Source organism: Euprymna scolopes, chromosome 9 (genome assembly GCF_053919585.1).
Source record: "Euprymna scolopes isolate OS-2025 chromosome 9, ASM5391958v1, whole genome shotgun sequence".
Lineage (NCBI taxonomy): Eukaryota > Metazoa > Mollusca > Cephalopoda > Sepiida > Sepiolidae > Euprymna > Euprymna scolopes.
Window position 1 is genome coordinate 78,292,753 of NC_136490.1, and position 20,578 is coordinate 78,313,330.

Below are 20,578 nucleotides of genomic sequence, written 5' to 3' on the forward strand. Positions count from 1 at the left end.
TGTAAGTTAGTCAGCTCTGTTATTGAGACTTAATGAGCCCTACATTGATTGTTAATGCATATTTCGAGGCCAAATCTCAGAGCGTAGAAAGGCGACGACTAATTAACATTTCTAAGGCTTGTTTGGTGTGCCCTCTCATCTGTCTGGATAAGATGTCAGTTATCCACCGATATACACAGGCAGAGTCCATTCGTAAAGGTATGGTTTTGGCTTTCCACTGCAATGCAAGGTTGACACCTCGCAGTACAGTATCAAGCTCAGCATTCTCTGCCACAGAACCATTGCTTTCCATAACTATGCCTATAGCTATACAACTAGCGTCCACCCACATTGTAACATCTTCTCCATGGATACACCAGTCATCTTTCACTGGATCGTCCTGGGTTGCTCTCAAACAAATGTCTTTGATCATCCGTGCTAGAATAGGGTCTTGCACTTCATCATCCCATCCAGTTGTCATCATATTTGCCCTTCATTTTATAAATGCTATGGCAACATGCCAGAAAATAATCAGTCAGTTTCCCGCACACTGAAAATACAATTTGGGGAGTAAGTTTATCAGGCACTGCTGGAAGGTCACTTCCACGCCACCATAACAATTTTCTGCGCCCCTCCTGGACACATAATCCCAATATGCATGAGCCCAGTCTCAGCTATTCTGAGGCTGTACTTTCCAGACCAAACTTCTCCAAATGTTCCTTGACATGGGTTGCAGAATACACACTTTCATTCACAAAAATGTTGTCAATAGATGAAGACATAGCCATGTTTATAGTCTTATCTTTGCCCGCATTATTAAAGGGGCAACACTAAACCCAAATCCAAGGTGGGTAAGACAGTATCGCTATCTCTTGATCTCTATTGTTTGGAATGGCCACAGAGATTTGTCAACATGTACTTGCAAATAGGTTTGGCGTAGATCCAGCACTGCAACGTTTGGCCCCTGTTGTCACCATTCCCTCAATTTTTGTAAACAAACATCTGCGTTGGCCGTATGCACATCCACATACTCATTTAGCTCCAGATAATCCATAACGGGCCAAACTTTTTCTTTGTTGTCCTGCACAAAAGCTATGAGGGGAATTAGACCTTTTGGAGGGCCAAGTTCGTCCTCAGGCTATGGCAACAGCCAACCATTACCGATCCACACCTGCAGTTCACAATAATAATTTTCACAAATTCGTGTTGGGGCTGGATACTCTGCAAGTTTTTTCAACATAATTGGAGGTTGGTTGCTAGCCCATTTCCATGATATGGTCCAAGTGTTCTGTTCATACTTTGCGGAGAAATCAGGCTCAGTAATGGTGATAGCAGCAAAATTGGTCTTGCTGAAATGTGTAAAAGTTAGCTCACCTGCACTAGACACAGCTACTTCTCCCAGTTGCTTGATTGCGTCCAATCCAAACAATAAATAAAATCTCAGTAATTATCCATCCACAACTAAGACTTCTATGCTAATGCTCCGCATTGCACCAAGGTTCACTTACACCATTTCTATTCCACAGCAACTAAATGTGCTTCAATCTGCACAGGTGGTCACTTTTCTCGTCCATTCCTTGCAGCACAACTTGTGGATCAGTGACTGTGTGCATTTAGTATCCACTAGAACTATATGCGGTAGTCCATTGATGTGAACAGTGATAACCGGCATTTACACCAGTTTGGGGGATGAGATTGACGCTGAATTCTCACACCCTTGCTCGTTTCCCAGAGACAATCAAGCAATTTGCCCTCGCTGCTAACATTGATAGCACGTGATAGGTTTTCGAGGTTTGACACCAACATCTCTTCCTGTCACGCTATCTAGTAGGCAATCGCTTGCCCAATGATTGAATCCATTACACTTGTAACATTGCCGTGAAGTGTCCGTCTCCTTAGGTGTAACTTGTGTCAACCGTGCAGCTAATGCAGCTTGCTCTGAAACTATTGTACAGTTCTTTGAAATGGCATGAGTACGTGCCAGCATGTGTGATAGATCTGGGCTTATCCATCTGGGAGGATGTTCGTAACTAGTCTTCTGCCTGTTCTGGCAATCCAGCAATGAATGCACATTACAAGCATTGATCCAATATGCCGCCAAACAGAACTGCAAGCCTGCGTAATTCTGCCAAAAATACCTCAACTGCTTCACCTGGTTGGAAGCGGCGTGCTGCAAACTGCTTCCATGCAGCAACAGGATCCAAAGCAAATGCTGTGTACAGTGTTTTCTTTATACACTTAGAATCGGCCTGCTTTTCCTCACTTAATTGCTTGTATACAGTATATGCGCTGCCTGACAAGCAAGGCCATGATTGCTGAAATAGCTAATCGCTTCACGAGGGAAGAGAGAGCGCAAAAAAATATATATATTTATATCACACATGACGGCATGGTCATGAACAAATTCATCAACACAATCCTAAACAATACCATTGGACCGACATGCTACGCCATTGAACAATATCGTTGAATCGACATGCCACATTTCCGAGCAATACTGTTGATCGACACGCCATGTCACCGAACAATATCGTTGAATAAACACGCCACATTCCTGAGCAACACCATCGACCGACATGACACGCCACCAAACAATTTCGTCGAATCAGCACACCACCGAACAATATTGTTGAATCGACACGCCATGTTCCCGAGCAACACTGTCGACCAACATGACATGACACGACACCGAACAATCCCGTCGAATCAACACGCCATGATATGCAATGCAGTAATGCAAGACATGTTACCAGAGCAATATTCTTCAACTGCCCCCGAATGACTCATCAGCCTGTTTTTTATAATTGTCGGGCAAAACTCAATCATCGCTTTGGGGTAAGATTGATGTAGCTCATGAGCAGACATTTGATTTGCAATCTAAAGGTCCCAAGTTTGCTTTTCACCATAGGTAGGCTTGGCTCATACACTAGCACACAATTCCTGTGTGTTTCCGTGCATGCTCGTCACAAAAATTAAATCTGGTTTAAGTGAATGGAAATGGAAACCTCATGAAAGAAAACGAGACTAATAATATTTACCAAATATTTGCCAAAATAAAAGATTAAAAAATTTAAAAAATGAGAAAATGTCTTCTTTCAGCACAATACACTACAAAATTAACCAAAACTTAGTAGAATGATAACCTTTTTCAGGCAATGTTCTGACCCAGCCTTGATCTTAATGTGATTGAGAACTTCTGTTGAAAGAAAATTGGCTGGTAAAAAAATTAGCAAACAAAAAGTCATTGTGAGAGGCAGTAAAAAAGCTGGGAAAATTTTACTCCACAATAGTATGCCTTATGAAAGCTCATGAAATAGCTATCTGGTATTGCTGAATGCCGATTCCACCACTTGTATTTTTGTAATTTCTAAAAACATAAATATTGAAAATTAGCATAGTTCATTTTTTTTACATGCAAAAACAGAAATTGTACAAAGAGTTATACCTCTTTAACTTTTTCTATCTCACATTATGAAATTATTTGAAGTTTACAGCAAGTTGAATTATCAGATCTGTACACATTTACATTGGATTTGAGTAAATGACATGATTATGTCTTATTGTAGTTATTTTTGATTTTACACATATTTTAATCATAAAAAAATGATCATTTATCCAAATGAGAAATAATATTTTTTTAATAGTATATGAGATATGCTATTCTTTGTAGAAATATAATTGGCAATAATCATGTCTATCAATATGTAAATCATTTTATTTTAATTCTGTTCTTTAAATTGTAAAAAGACTTATTTTTTTAATTATATTTAAGAAATGAGCAAAAATTTCTGTTTTTGCAAATATTTGCTATGATTTAATTGTGCAGCCTCTTTTTATTACAGGTGGTTAGGGTGTAAAGTGTCTCATATTGAGCTAGATACACTTGAAATTAGTAAGGATCAAATGAAATCACTTGAAGTAGCTGTCAATCAGAAAATCCGCGAAGCAAGATCTGTAACAGTGAAAGTGTACAACTCTTCCACAGATCCTGAATTATCCAAGGTAAACATTTTTTTTTACTGCAAATATAATTATTAATCAAAAATATCACAATTGTTAATGTTTTATTGAAATTTACAACTGTTTGGATTTCACTTTTTCAAAAGAGTAAAATTTCTATCGACAAATTAAGATAAATTATTACTCATTATTTTACAATATTTTCATTTGATTGACTATGAATGTTATATATTGATACACATTTTGTAAATTATGTTATTTATATTCTACTTTTTCTAATTTAAATTTAAAATTGAATTTGACTTTAAATTCAATTTAATTGCACAGTTACAATAATAAAACATTTAAAAATTATTTAATGCACTTGATAATGAATGCTCTATTTCAATATAATATGAAAAATTCACATTTTATCAATTTCTTATATTTTTCTCCCTATGTTGTCTCTATATTCAATGTATATGCCAATGAATCCTTTTGTAGCTGTAGTTGTATTGAGATTTAAAAAAAAACAACTTATATTCCTTGAATGTAAGTTTCTTAGAGTCTTGCTGTTGTGGTTATTGGCCTAGAAAATGAAGAAAATTGGACAAATGGGCACGTGTCCATGACTAAATTTATGTTGTGAACAAATTACCATTGATGGCAAAAACTGTTTTTTTTTTTCTTGTGGTCAGAAATGATCTCGTTCAGGAAATGTTAAAACACATTTAAACAAAAGATGGTTTCTTTTAGAAAACACCCACCTACTTTGATAAATGAAGATCATTTGCTAAATGTAAAGAAATTGAGCCCAGAAGTATTTTTTACTACCACTAAATATACAAGCATGTGTTTTACATTTAGCAAGAATGTGTGCCCAAAGAACAAAGGTATTAAATGTAATCATAGACAGATTAGATGAAATTTACTTACAATATGAAAACGCAATTCAAGGAATTTTATTCCTAAAAAGAACAACCAAAGTTAATATAAATGATTTTTTGATACAATATAAATTAATTAAAAAAAAAAAAATTATGAAAATTCTAAATTATTCTGCCAGAAGTAGTTCAGATCTTTTTTGTCTTGAATGCAATAAATGTATCAGATGAAAACGAAAATTAGCACATGTTCAAGCTTGGCATATGTAACAATGAAAGGAAGTGTTTCCTGATATGTCATCAATAGAACATATAAGTGTCCTCGCCATCAAAGAAGTTGAAACAGTTGCTTTACAATAGATAAAGAAGTATCAAGGAACAGAGCTTACAAGGGATATAAAATCAATGCTACAAAAGATGAGGCCAGATAATGCATTATTTTAAATGAAATTTGACAAAGCATTATATAAAAAATTATACAAGTTTCAATTCTGGAAACAATATCAACACCATTGTGGATTCAGATTAAGTGAACTTTTATGTTAATTCATATCATCGAACATTGATAAATGATTTTATTTCAATGTGAAAATGTCCAATCTTGTGAAAGAGACATTGAGTATGGTAGTGTTGGATTCTACTTGTTCACAAACTATTGCTGAAAAACTTTGGTGTAACATTTTCTTTGATACATTAAATGACCAAGATAAGCAGTTTGTGGGAAACTGTTAGATCTAACAGAATATGTTAGATTAGGGGATAGAGTTGAGATAAAAGCTATTAAAACAATTCAATTTTGTGTAACAATAGACGGTATAAAAGATGTTGGAGGTTATATTTATGCTGACATCAACAAAAATAATTTACTCTTGTTTTATTAAGTCACAAATCAATGAAAACTGCAGGAATACTATTAAAATTTTAAGTGACAGCTGTCACATTTTTGGCATATATATTAAATTGCAAATCACAACTTATGACAAGATGGTCTTCTGCAAAGTAATATACTTTTAGAGGTTAAAAATGTATCAAGCATAGTTTTATATTGTGATACTTTAAAAGAGTGGAAATAGGATTGTGAGGAGAACGCTGAGAAATTACATAGTTTGCTCATGTATCTTAAAAGAAATTAATAACTTTACTTGCATGGAAACTACAACAACCAGTGATATGGTTAGAATAAATTTAAATGAATTTATGCTGCAAGAAAAAGCTTCATGGAAGTTGAGTCAAGCAAAATAATTGAGAGTTTTGTTATCCAATGTAAGGACTTATGTGGATGAAAGATTTGTTGCCAATGAGAAACCTACAAAGGATAGCATAGTCCTGCTAAAATTTTGAGTAGTATTTTTCAGAATGTATTCATGTCACAAGGAAGTACAAAATTAAAGGAAAAATACAAATTCTTTAAATGAGATGAATAAAGTCTTGGAGAAAGAAGATTGCAAACAGTTTAATAAAAATTCTATTAGCAATGGAAGGGAAGTAACAGAAAGCAATATAAAATCAAGTAGAAAGGAAATTATCTCTATATTTATAAAATGGACACGATTTTTCCCTCTACAAAAAACATGATGGCAATAAAAACACAAATGCCACATATAAATTCAATATGATCACACTACTAGCCACTACCTGATGTAGGTTTTGCAGATATTATCAATTGATTTTATTCATTATGATAAACTCCTATAAGGATTCATAGAAAGTCACTTTCCCAAACAAGCCATGTTTATAGGTGATAGCACAATATATACTTGCTCATTATTTTCCCATATTTCTCTCCAGGAACTTTGATACATTTGCCACATTTTTTCTCACCTGCGTCACCCATGTTTACTTTTTCCATACATTTAATATTCATTCTTTCAGCTAATCTATGTCAAACACAAATTTCTCCCTTCGCAATTCATTATTAAGTTCCAATCTGTTAGATTGGCTGTTCACATTTATTTATCGGATTAAGGGAATATCAGATTATGGGCAGTTTGAACAATTATAAAAGGCTGTCAAGAACTAAACTACATGGTGTTAACAAAAACAATGACTTCGATTCAAATGGACACCACACACTAATATATACATTTGTATGCTTACTTCTGCCTCAATAAAGGAATCTGATATCAGAAATGATATTTCCAAAAAAAAAATTCTTTTAATCTTTTTTTTTCTTATCATTATTATAGTAATCCCAGTCGCTGTTGGTCATTGGTGGTGAGCTGGAATTTTACACAAATTTATAAAAATATAAAAGCATAAACATGACAACAATTAATGTTGTAACATTATCAGAGGGGTGGTAGGTGAGATATTCAATTTTTTATTCTCACAACATTTCCGATTTCTTGAACATCATTGTTAAAAAATAGGTCAGTATTCTGCATAAAACTGCCACAGAACAGCAGTGCCACCCAATGCCAGTCAGTGCTATGAAATGACAGTAACCAACTTAAAGGAGCAAATACAATCATGGATTATGGGGCCTGACTTGTGAAGTCAAGCGATTGGCCAGTCAGTATCTACCTCTGTTAAGACGTGACATCAGAATTAGTGTTGAGATGATTAATCTGATTCGGAATCGAAAAAATCAGAACTTTTCAGGGTATCAGAATCGGAAAAAATACTCTAATTTCTGATTCCAAAACCGATTATTTAAAAAACATGTTAAACTTAATCTTACATTGTTGGCATTTAAGATAAAATGAACATTTATTGTTTTTAATAGTGATATTAAAGCTATATTCATAATAAAAAACGATGTACATTTATTTTACTTGTGCCAAAAAAGAAAAAAAGAAAAATTTTGGCTTTTGCCCAGTCATTGACAAACCTAACAAAAAAACTTTAATGAATTAGTCAACCTCAAGTTTTTTCACACTTCCACACTAGACACATTTGGGTGCCAGCGTTTCTTTGATTTTGGCATCCCCTGTCTGTTAGTAGTGTTTAAAGCAAATTTTCAATATGCTAATAAAGGCCATAAACTAAATTGAGTAATAAACGATTCATGGTTATAATTGAAGCAATTTTATCAGTTAAGTTTATATCATTTCCACTAATAAGACAGATGCAAATATACAGATGAAGACTGAAAATGTGTCTGCCAACAAAAATGTAAGTGTGTACTTGTTTTTAAATAATTGAAAATATATTTTACTAAAATGTTTTTCTTATATTTCGTTTCATATTTAACCTTACTTTTTCATGTAAATATAAAAGTTAAGTGGATTATTTTACTATATAAAAAATTATTGTTGTAATAGTATATGAAAGTCTTCAACAAATCCTTCTAAGCAAAAGTAAGATTACGTATGAACACCCTAAAAAATTTGTTGAGGAAGAAACACATTAATTCTTTTAGAATTTAGAGTTTCACATAAATTTAACGTTAGAGATGACCCGAATTTCTAAGCTATTCTAGTGTTTTAGGGCAGTTTTCTGGGCATTTTGAGGGAAGGGGTTAATATTAACTTTTTAAAATGATTGTGATTTTACTATCATTCCAGTCAGACTTGGGGTTAGTGGTAAAAATCAAATTTATAGAAGAAACTGATTCCCCAGTCCAAATTCTAAAATAATTTTTTCCATTTTTTTTTCTATTTTTTATTTCAAGTTTGTTTTAGAATGTTCAGTCACAGATAATGACCTAAAAAGTAGAAGCTCATTTTGGAAGACAATTTAGTTACGAGTGTTATTACACTGCCTGGAAAACTTGTCTACGGAAAATACATCCATGAAAACTCGTCCACGACCCTTCCATTTTTGCTAGGTAGGAAAACTGGCCCATTATTGAATAAATATGGATTGAAAACACATTTTATGACCGTTCTTGCAGGAGATATTGTTTTTAAAAAAAGAGTATACACCCCACAATATTTTTTTTTTTTAATATTTTTACTTGTTTACTGTTGTTTTAAAAAAGATAAAATCGATTTTTCTAAGTTAAAGTTAAGTTAAACCACTGAAAATTTAGCTAGGTAGAAAATGAACATTTTCTACCTAGCTTGCTAAATTTTCAGTGGTTTAACTTATTTTAAAGCGTTCATTCAGTTCTAAAAATAAGTAGTGTCGAGTGTTATGTGAGAACAAGAAAAAATGTCTGACGTGAGGGGATCGCATCTTGGGAATTTCGTTAATAGCATAAAAATAGAAAAATTTGTATACACTGTGGTATGAAAAAAGTTGTCTAAAAACAAATAACAAATAAATGTTATCAAAGGTAAGATAAGTTACTTTTCTACCTAACTGTTGTTTAGTGTTTTTATGTAATGTAAAATGTTTATTCGGTTTGAAAAACGAATAATGTTGAACACTGCTGGAGAAGAAGGAAAAGATGACCGCAATGTCTTTGAAGATATCGATATTCATTTCAAAATAAGAAATAAAACAAAATGGTTATAGAAACCCAGCCAATAAATGTTACTGTGACATTTATTGGGCGGATTTCTACCACAATTTTAGCAGCTTCTTTGAATCCATACAAAACCAATTAAAAAAAATCCATTAATGTCGGCCTGCTGTTATGAATTGGAATAGTGTTGTAGTAATGCACCAATTACTTCCCTTTGTATAGGCTCGGATGTAACCTTACCGGCCTAGCTTTCATCTATATATATAAAAGCCAAACGTCTGTGTGTATGTATGTTTGTTTGTAACGCTAAAACTTTTGAAAGACGGAACCAAACTTGACAAATTTGGTATCATATCGAAGCCCCATCACCCGGATGACAAATATCGAAATTTCACGTCAAACGGACCACTAGAAGTTGGTCAACTGATCAGTTATCTTCGAGGGGGGGCCCCCAAAAAGCCTGTCATTATCTATATATATAAAAGACAAATGTTTGTTTGTAACGCTAAAACTTGAGATGAAAGATTCCTCTCCCCTAAGAATAAAACATATGTTCAATATCTGCTTTTGTTTTTTAATTGTTTATATGGTCCCGAGCAACGCCGGGTAGCCCTGCTAGTGCTCAATAAACGTCAATTTAATCGCTCCACTGTTCGGCTCTATTTCCTATAAATAGCATCCCAATAAGTAACACTTCATGGTAGCTAGCGGTGGGATTAAATAGCCATGAATAAATATATACAGAAAGAACAGCACTACGACGGCAACAGAGAAAATAAAATAAAAGACGAAAAAAAAAAAACTTGTGCGCGCACACACAGTCGGCTAGTGACCACATGGGGATACGAACGATTCCATATTGGAAAAAAAGCGTGAGTGCATATTATTTACACCTCTTAGAGCCCCGCTGTTAATAAAAAAAAATATAAATAAATAATTAAATAAAAATAATAAAAAATAAAAATTAAAAAAAACACAAACAATAATAATAATATTATTATTTGCCGTCAAAAGAACATCAACAAACAATAAATTATGGCACACCTCCTACCGACTATGAACTGGTCAGACCCAGACCTCAGCGAAGCTATGTCCCTGTTCAAACAGAAAATGAACCTCTATATAGAGGATGAAGAAAGTACTGAACACACAAAGCAAGCTAGGAAAATATGCCGCGGTATAGGAAACCAAGGCCTAAGACACCTAAACGCCAGTGGACTCACTAACGAGGAAAAGAAGTTACCAGAACACCTGTGGAATTTCTTCAAAAGTCAACTCCGGGTGAATGTAAACTTCCGAGTCCACAGACTCCACTTGATGCAGTACCGTCAGAAACAAAACGAGACGCTGGACGACTTCATTACACGAGCCAGAACCTTAGCACATAAATGTGATTTTACAGACGAGGAGCTGAGCGAGAGATTAATAAAGCTCATTATTTTCTCAACGCCATACGAAGCCGTCAGAAATGAGCTCTATAGCAAAGCAAAGGGGTATAGCATAGCAAACGTGCTAAATGAGGGTCGGAAGTACGAAGCCCTCACCGCTGGGAACGAGCAACTAAACCAGCTTGGAAAGCCGAAAACTGAAAGAATCGACAACGTCAACCGAGGCAGGACATGTGGGAACTACAATACCAGCCACAAGCGCAGGCAATGGCCAGCATATAATGATGAGTGTTCTGCATGTGGAAGCAAGGGACACTGGGATGTTGAGATGCTGCAGAAAGGCAAAACCCAGAGACCACAGAAGAAAAGGCAAGCACCGCAGCAATTCTCACAGACATCGAAACCAAACCCCAAAGAGAACCGAAGGCAGGACATATGGGAAAAGTTTTTATCATATAGATACCGGCATACACAACCCTGAACATCAGGCCACCCCACCTAAAGTGTAAAACACACTACACCCTATAAATGAAAATCGACCTCGGGGCATCAGGCAACACTCTGCCACTGCAAACTTTCCAGCAGATGTATGGAAAATCTCAAGAAGTCCTGTCCATCTTAAAACCCTGTCCACACATTAAACTAACCTCATACGGAGATGAGCGCATCCAATGCATGGAAACTATTAGCTTCTCATGCTAACACAAGGACTCGGAGTGGGCTAACACATTGTTCTATGTTGTAGAAGTACCAGGACCTGCAGTCGTGGAGCTCCCAACATGTGAAAGGCTGAGGCTTATCACAATTCATGTCGACACCCTTAAAAATGCCCAGCTGCACCCATCATGTCCATCACCCAACTGATGTGTGATTTCTCAAATCAGTTTGACAGGATAGGAAATTTTAGTGGGACTGCCAAACTCCTACTGAAGGAAGGCGCTGAGCCTTTCATTGACCCTCCACGGAAATGCAGCATCCACCTCAAGGATAAAATAAAGGAGGAAATCAATAGGTTCATTGCGGAAGATGTGCTCATGTAGGTCGAAGAACACACAGATTTGTGCTCCAGCCTCATGTACAACACAAAGAAAGATGGGTCGCTCTGAATATGCATGGATCCACAGAAGCTTAATGCAAGTCTCAAGAGGTGCCCACACAAAATACCCACCGTGGAGGAACTGAACCCAGCTTTTGCAAAAGCCAAAGTATTCAGCAAACTCGATGCAAAGGCTGGATACTGGTCGATACACCTGGATGAAGAGTCACAGCTCTTGACAACCTGCAGGATACCTTTCGGATGGGTATGCTGGAAACGCTTACCATTTGGCCTTAATGTCTCCCAGGATATTTTCCAAGCAAAAATGGACCAAATCCTAGAAGGCCTAGATGGTGTGCTAATTTCAATTCGATAAGTAGGCATCTTGTCATCTCAAAAAGGGTTTGCCATGCCCTTTCAGTGGTGCCATTTTGGAAGGGGGAATATGGCGCCGATTTCTCGTGTTTAATATGGTGGTTAATTAATAGAAGTTCAAAGTCTTTACTAGTAAATTCAGTCCCATTGTCTGAGCAAATACATTTTACTGAACCATACGGGGCAACATCTGCTAAATATTTCTTAGTGGCGAGGATAGTGTCGGATTTGTTTTTTAGAAAATAAACCATAATTAAACCGGAAAAATCATCAATAAAGTTCAGAATGTACCTTAGATTATTTCTCCTCATCGGGCTGATCGGACCTGCTAAGTCACAATGCACAAGTGAGAGAATTTTCGTAGCTTTTTTGTCGGCCATTCGGCTTATATCTTTTGTCATTTTCCCCTGTGCACACACATCAGAATTTGGGAGATCGTCTGAAGGTATTATTTTCATGCCTCCGACTACATTTGGTAATTTTTTAATATCAGCTGTATTGCAGTATCCTAGAATTTTATGCCAGGTTTCCAATCTCTGGTCCCCCCTCGCCAATCTTTCACGAAAAACACCCGTCTAGCTGAATCCACTGTAACAAATTTCCCCCACTCTATATCTGTGCCTAAATCAAAACGCAGATTCCATGAACAAAGCTTCTTTCTTAGAACTGCACGCCTGTGGAACTCTGTTCCGTCTGCCTGCTTCCCTCCGGACTACAACTTGGATGTCTTCAAGTCCAATGTTAACAAATTCCTAATGAACCGTCCCCTTAAGTAAACATTTCAGCAAATCTCCTCACTAACGTAATGTACTTGCAATAACCCTTATCCCTGAGTGGCTTCCGGGCCCTGATAAGTGGTGATCACTGTGTAAAAAAAAAAAAAAAAAAAAAAGTCGTGACAGGCAGTTTTTGAGGGAACCATACTTTTTAAATAATATAGTCGGCCATAAAAAATAGTATAGTCGAATACAGTTCCATTGGGGTATATCAATTTTGATGTATTTTGGCTAGATTGTATATTCGCGCCTTGTTTAATTGCAACCTGCACAGAAAATATGTCTTGCATAAATGTAGGTATGAACAGAGCATTTTTTAGAATACAGTTACAGAATTCGCCTTTATTATCTTTTAGAGATATTTTAGCATCACCTCTTTTCAAGACTATATCATTTATTTGACTACCGTCGGCAACTTCGACAAAATTACTTTGAGGATTAAAGTTTGAATCAAAATTAATAAAATCAGATTCCTTGATGATAACGTGCGCTGTAGCACTACAGTCTACAAGGAGATTTTTACCGTTTGTGGTATTGTCAAAGTTACATGTGAATAGAAATGTATGTTCTTCCTCAAAGTTCTCAACGTTTTTTACGGAGTCCATTTTTGAGCGTTTATATCGACATTGGAAACTGTTGTGGTTGGGTCGTCCACAATTATAGCAAATAATTTTCTTTTTCTTGGGAAAATTATTTTTGGAGACGTTGCGGTGAGGTGCGTAATTTGGTGGTGTCTGCTTTTGAGAAGCATTTTTGAACTTCATAATATTGTTGGAGTTATTATTGTCCACGAGCATACGATTAGTCTTTTCGTAACTGCGCAATGCCACTTTAAATTCGCTGAAATTTATGGGTTTGTCTTTCTGAGTTATAACAGTTGTAAATGGTTTAAAATCGGCTGGAAGTCCCTTGAGGGTCATTGATATCAACAAGCTATTGCTTATTATTTCACCTGAGAGTTTTAAAGCATTGGCAGTTGTTTCTGTCCTTATAACGTAGTCGGTAATCGTTTCATCCTTGTTACATTTCAGAGACGTTAGTTCTGTATATAGGGATATTATTTTTGGTTTCCCTTTTGATAAATAATGTTCTCTTAATATGTTCAATGCTTTCTTTCCATCATCCAATGCATCTCTTATAATCAGAGACAGACTTCTATCGTCTAAACATTGAATCAGTTCTGCAAAAACAGTCGCGTTCTTTTCAAGAAATTCGGGATCGTTTGGATTTTCTGTTGGAGATTGTGTGACTTTGTGTAGTTTTTGAATCCTTAGATATTCCAGAAATTTTACCTGCCACAATTCGAATTTAGATTCCGATCCGTCAAAGAAAAGACGGTGGCTGGGCGCATAACCTGTTAAGTTTTGAGACATTATGTTGAACAAGATGGCGGCGTAGTTCAGATCAGTAACCAAGATGGCGGGCAAGAATCAAATGCAGTCGTTGGTGTACTTAACGGCGAACTGATTGAATCCAAAATTCAACAATTTTTATAATAATTTTTAAACGTTTTCATTGGTTGTTTAGCACAGCCGTTGGTTATAAAAATGATTGGTGAATCCATTCGTCTCATACCCCCATCAGGAGTCAAAAACATTTTACAAGTTCTCATCCCAGAAACCATGAGAGAAGACATTCTCCACCAGCTCCACCAAGGCATTGAAAAAACCCGCCGATTTGCCAGAGAATGCGTGTACTGCATCAATATCAATAAGGACATTGAAAGGATGTGCTGGTCGTGCACACTATGCCAAGAGTACCAGGATGCACACAGGCACGAACCACTGCTCCCACACGACATTCCATCCCAGCATTGGAAGCTCATCGCATCCGACATATTCGAAATTGATGGACAACAATACCTACTCACTGTCGACAGATGCTCTAAATATCCTATCGTCGATGAAATGACATTGCCTATAACCAGCAAAGCAGTGGCAGACAAAATCAAATACTATGCCTTACTTTTTGGTCACCCAGACGAAATTATGACTGACAATGGCCCTCAGTACTATGGACATGCATTCCAAAACTTCATAAAATCCTGAGGCATAAGACATGTGACAAGCTCACCCCACTATGCCAAGAAGCAATGGCTTTGTGGAAAGACATGTGAGACATATCAAGTCGATCATAAAGAAGTGCAAAAGGGAGAGAACTGATATCCACCTTGCTCTGCTTCAGGCCAGGGCAACACCAATAGATAGCAAACTCCGTTTGCCAGCCGAAATGCTGTTTGGCAGATAAATACCTACCACTCTACCCAGCTGGTCAGAACCAAGCAAAGAAGACCACCACAACCAACTACAGGCAAGGTCGTCAAGCATGAAGACCCATCATGATCAGCACAGCGGAGCCAGACCGTTACCACCACTATATCCAGGCCAATGTGTACGAATACTCAACAGGACGAATCACACATGGCACCCGGGGACCATCCTCAAAAATGATGAGGGACCCAGTAGTTATATAGTCGAAACGCTTAATGGCGCAAGACTCCGTCACAGCTGCACCCACCTGCAGGCCATACCTTTTCCAGCAACTAAGAAAGTACGTTTTCAAATCCTTGAACCTGATATCCCACATGATATGACCAAGCTAAAGGAAACAAAGACTGAGGACAAAACCAACAAAACCAACAGCAATACACCCCCATGGGACAAAAGCAGGTATGACCCACTCCAAACCAAATCTGGCAGAACTATAAGAACACCCTCACGATACAAAGACTGACCCCACTCCACAAACCAACGACATGAACTGTCACAAAAACAAAACAAAACAAAAAAACGCACACAAATATACACAATGAACTAAACAGGGGGGATGTTGTAGTAATGCACTAAACCAATTACCTCCCTTTGTATAGGCCCGGATGTAACCTTACTGGCCTAGCTTTCATGCTCAATAAACGTCAATTTAATCGCTCCTCTGTTCGGCTCTATTTCCTATAAATAGCACCCCAATAACTAACACTTCAAATAGGGGCATGTGAGTGAGAAAAACGTAAGTAGAAATCAGGAGAACAAAAAATATTATAGGAGGTGTAGTCTCTCTTTTTTGAACTGAATAAATACTTTAAAATAAATTAAATCACTAAAAACATATTCAGCTAGGTAAAAACCGAACATTTCGAAAAATCGATTGTATCTTTTATAAAACAACAGTAAACAAGTAAAAATATTTTTTGGGATATTTTATGGGTGTAGTCTCTCCTAAAAACAACATCCTCTTCAAGAATGGTCATACAATGTGTTTTCAATTTATTCAATAATAGACCAGTTTTTCTACCTAGAAAAAATGGACGAGTTTTCCTAAATCCGTTATTACTTATGTGTCATTCATTTTAGTTATCTTCTCAGTGAGACTGATTTAGACACAAGGTTGGTTTATGATGTACAGACTCCAGCTCTCCAAGAAGGGTCATTCTACACACCCCATAATATTTTTTTAAATTATTGTTACTTCTTTACACTTGTTTAAAAAAAAAAAAAAAATTGATCACGGAGTTACAGAGTTAAGACACCAAAAGCGAAATCATATATTTATTTAAAAAAGTACTTTTAACACTTTTTGTGTTATTGCAAGACAACAAAAAAAGAAAAAAAACTTATGTATTATCAATAGGAACTGCCAAACGATTGTGAAGAATGGACCACATGTTTCCATGACATCAGGAGCGACTTAATGATTTTTTAAACCTTTGTTTATCTTCTTCAAACTGCAATTAATAATTAATCTTTGTTATAATTTTGTTAGGTTTTAAGATTTACACAGTTTAATGATTAATAATATTATGCACATTTGTATATTAAATATGAAATATATGGTTTTACTGAATTTTCATTTGGTTACCTACGGGGTTCCATATTTTGTTTGGTAAAAAGAGACATACAAAATATGAGGGGGCCTACAAAATGCTTAATGTTTGTGCAATAATATTTTCAAATTGGTTTTAATCTGGCGATAAAATAGCTGACAAGAGTCATGTTTATATTAAAACTTAATATTTAAAAAAAAAATTTAAACACAATTAATTAAAACTCTATGCTGTAACGGAAATATGTTGAAATAATGGAATTTTAATCGTTTTAATCTTTTAAAAATTAATTAATGTTTACAGTTCTGCGTTAGGGTAAGAAATAGCTTGTTTCGTTTAATTTTGTTAAGACTCAGTCTTTCAATCATAGGCATGTCCATTTTCTCCCTGGGTGGCTCTTCTCTTGATGAGAAATCGACTAAAATTTCTTGGCCTTTCTTGGAGTTCATATATTAGATCCATTGCTCTTTCTGCTTCTCATAAAATTGGTTCTCTAAACACTTTCTCACACAATAGGTTCTTTGATAAGACAGGGGTACATTTGAAATGAATGTTTCTATTTAGAGCACAATTGAACCATGATGCTTGAATTTTGCATTTTAAACTTTAATTCAAGCCATTATATAAAAATAAGTTTATAAAATCAACAATAGGTTCTCTACAGTGCAATGTATACTACAATTTATTGTGGACTAAGTCACTGCAGGTAGGTATATGAAGTTTTCTCCTGGTGCACTGTGGTAGGTTCCTGACAGATCAGGCAAGGAATCGATTTGAGTGAAAAATGGGCAATTTCATCGATTTTGATGGCAATAAAAGTATTGGAAGCATGAAACATTTGTTGATTCTCATTCAATCCTGGGTAACATTGGGTCTCACTGCTCATGGGTTGATAATATTTAGACGTGATATCCCAGTGCTAGTCAAAGTAAGATATGCGTATGCATTAATGAAAGAAATTAACAGATGCAAAATATGAGATCCTATTAAAAATGATGAAGCATGACTGAGAGGAGTGTGAAGGTTGAAGTAGCAATGTGCTCATCTAAGTTTTAATGCACTGCTATGATACAATTGTAGAATTATACTAAAATATGCAAGTATAATATACCAAAAGAAATATGGCCGTTTGCATATAAGAGTCAAGGAGAAGAGCCAACGATTAAATAGAAAATGACTATTAAAATTATAGAGAAATGAAATTGATTTTTTTTATTTTTAAATTTGTGTTGTTCTCAAACTAAGGTGGATTTTGTCAAATATTAAAAAATAAATAAAATGTAGACTTTTCAAACTAGTTTTGTAAACTAAAAATTTATATTTTTCTCTAAATGCCTGCAAAATTTGGAATTATTTCAATGTCAGTCCCAGAATTTCGAGATAAAATAAGACCCAACAGGAAAACTGCAACGATCTTCTTGGAAAGTATAACTAGCATGGAACTTATGAAAAGCAAATTGAACCGCTAAGATTTTTAAAAATAATTTTCTTTTAAATAAGTAAAGTAAAATCAATATACTGTGGAGAAAAACATTAGTAGAGATATACATATACAGCAACATATTATATCTATGAGCTTAGTTATGGTAGATTAAGAATTAATTACTACAGTTGTTTTATTTTCAGCTGGCCTTCTTTCATTAACCTGTAAGATGTCAAATATTTTTGGTGTTATGATCTGTCTACACCAAACTGTTTACTTGCTGCTTGCAGCAGCAGTGACTGCTATGCCCTCGATTCATAAACTGGCATTTTCATCTGTCTGTCCTAAGGTAAACCGGCCATTTTCAGGATAATTTACCCACTATATTTTTATGCATCAGAAACCTGTTTTTTTTCAGTACAACTTCCCAGGACAACTTGTTTTTCATTGTGTCCAACGGTCATCCAATTTCAGTGTCATGTGTACACCTAACTAGTCTCGATTAACCAAACCTATCATGCCGTTTCATGTTTGACCAGCAACTTTGAAAAACTAATTTTGAGCAACCAGACCTATTAAATCTTTGTTCTAACCTCAACCTATGTTGGAAAATCTTTTTGCCCCCCCCCCCCATCTCCCCCAACTAAACAAGGGTTGACCTGTAAATTCACCCTCGTCTGATCTTCTGCTCGTACTTTTCTCAATAACTACGCCTTGAAATTTTTGGAAATTTTGCACAAACATTAAATATGAGTAAAAAAGTAACAGAACGGATTTTCCAGGAAAACTCTGATTGCCCCCCCCCCCCGCCTCAGGGGTGGCTTCTGGTTAAAATTGGGTTAAAATGGTTAAAATTGACGCTTATTAAAAAAAATTGATGCGTTGGATTTTTATAAAACTTTCTGAAAAGTTGTAACTAACCGATTTCTATATAATTCTGTTTGTTTATACTTCACAATAACTTTTGGGTGTGTTCCATTTTTGGGCCTATTTTACCATATTTGTCCAAAATTTTCTGTGTATGTCTATTTATCAGTTTTGCATGGTGCTGATCTCAAATTTAAATATGTTATGGCCTTGGGGACTTTTTGGGCTAAATGGGGGGAGGCGTAAATGATGGACTTAGTCATTTCTTTTTTTGCAGAGGAAGAGAGTTGGACCCAGGATGGACCCCTGAGGGACTCCAGCATAATACTGTGAGCTTCTGATTTCTGCCCATCAACTACTACTCTTATGAACCTATCAGAGAGAAATGATTGAGAAGAAATTTCTAGCTATACCATAGCTGGAGATCTTGTAAAGTAAGCCTTTGATATGTCAAGAGCAATTGCCCCAGAAAGGTTGCCTCCGTCAAGAGATTCGCTAATCCTATGAGATATAACTTCTCTATTTGACACAGATTGCAGCAACTTACTCATGACACACAGGAGACTTATTGGCCTGTACTGAGAGGGAGATGACTGATCACCTGTATTCTTAAATACGAGGCATACTGATGAGATTTTCCATGGTGATGGGAAGCAATTCTCTTTAAAATAATATTTAGACAGTTTTGTAACTATGGGCACTAGTTCTGGTTGAACTTTTTTGAGTACTATAATTGGAATACCGTCAGGGCCGATTGCTTTACTGGAACCAAGATTTTTGATTAGCTTGGAAACATCATGTACAGATATTTGTATAACACATAGCTTGTTTTCTGATACAGGAGGAAATATTGTGGGTTGGCGGCCTTGGTCACAAAGAGTAGAATTAGCTGAAAAGTTCTTGGCAAAGAGTTTGGCTTTGTCTGATGCTGACAAGATTACCTCAGGTCCATTGATGATAGTTGGGATAGAGCACACGCTTCTGTTCAGGATTCTGTTTTCTATTTGCCAAAACTTGTGGGAACCAAGCCGCTGCTCAGCTACTTTCGTCTTGGCAGACTCTTGCGTTCTTTATTACTTTTTCACAGTGGTTGCTGGCAATCCTGAAAGTGGCTTTAGTCTCAGTACATCTATGCCGTTGGAAGCAATGGAAAAAGTGATTTCTGTACACAATGGCAGTAGCACATTCTGGAGAGAACCACGGCTGGCTTTTAGATTTTTGTTGGAACTTTTTAGAGGGTATGAAACGGTCTATATCTACAATTAACCATTCCATCAGAGGGCACATCTTTTTTAAACATGGAACGCAGAGTTAGATCTGATATAAATGTACAGAAGCTATCCCAGTCAGCCATAGAGTATCTATATACTGTACGATGGAGAGGTACATCTGAGGACTTATTACATTTCATTTTAATCTTAATTGATACGACAAAATGGTGAGAACTGTATAGCCTAGCAACAAAAAACAACTCGATCGTTGATAACACAAGCGTGTTTTAACTATTCTGTACTTGTTATATGTTAATAATGAAATGAAATAACTAATACATATATATATATATGTTTTTCAGGGTCAATGGACAACTAGCACCATGTGTGTTTGTGTGTATGTATGTGTGTGTTGGGGTGGAGAGAGCTCCTGTAAGCCGTGGTGAAGGCAACCTTTCTAGGAGAAGCAAATCTCTGATTTAAAAAAAAACATAAAGCGGGAGACCGATACCCCCATTAAGCTGGTCTG

At 35.9% G+C, this 20,578-nt stretch overlaps 1 protein-coding gene across 7 annotated transcripts in view; it reads left to right on the forward strand.

Annotated features, from left to right (window-relative positions):
- LOC145284719 (alanyl-tRNA editing protein Aarsd1-B-like) overlaps positions 1–20,578 on the forward strand; it is a 405,535-nt gene that overhangs the window by 96,641 nt on the left and 288,316 nt on the right. For 6 of the 7 annotated variants that reach the window (XR_013868868.1, XM_080133636.1, XM_080133639.1 and 3 more), the window contains one exon: positions 3,822–3,981. Coding sequence is in view for 6 of the 7 variants with exons in the window: in XM_080133636.1 (XP_079989762.1) it covers positions 3,822–3,981 (160 nt within the window). In the remaining variant the exon portion in view is untranslated. Of the gene's footprint in view, positions 1–3,821; positions 3,982–7,865; positions 7,917–20,578 lie in introns of all 7 variants that reach the window. The other variant, XM_080133638.1, reaches the window with a different exon arrangement.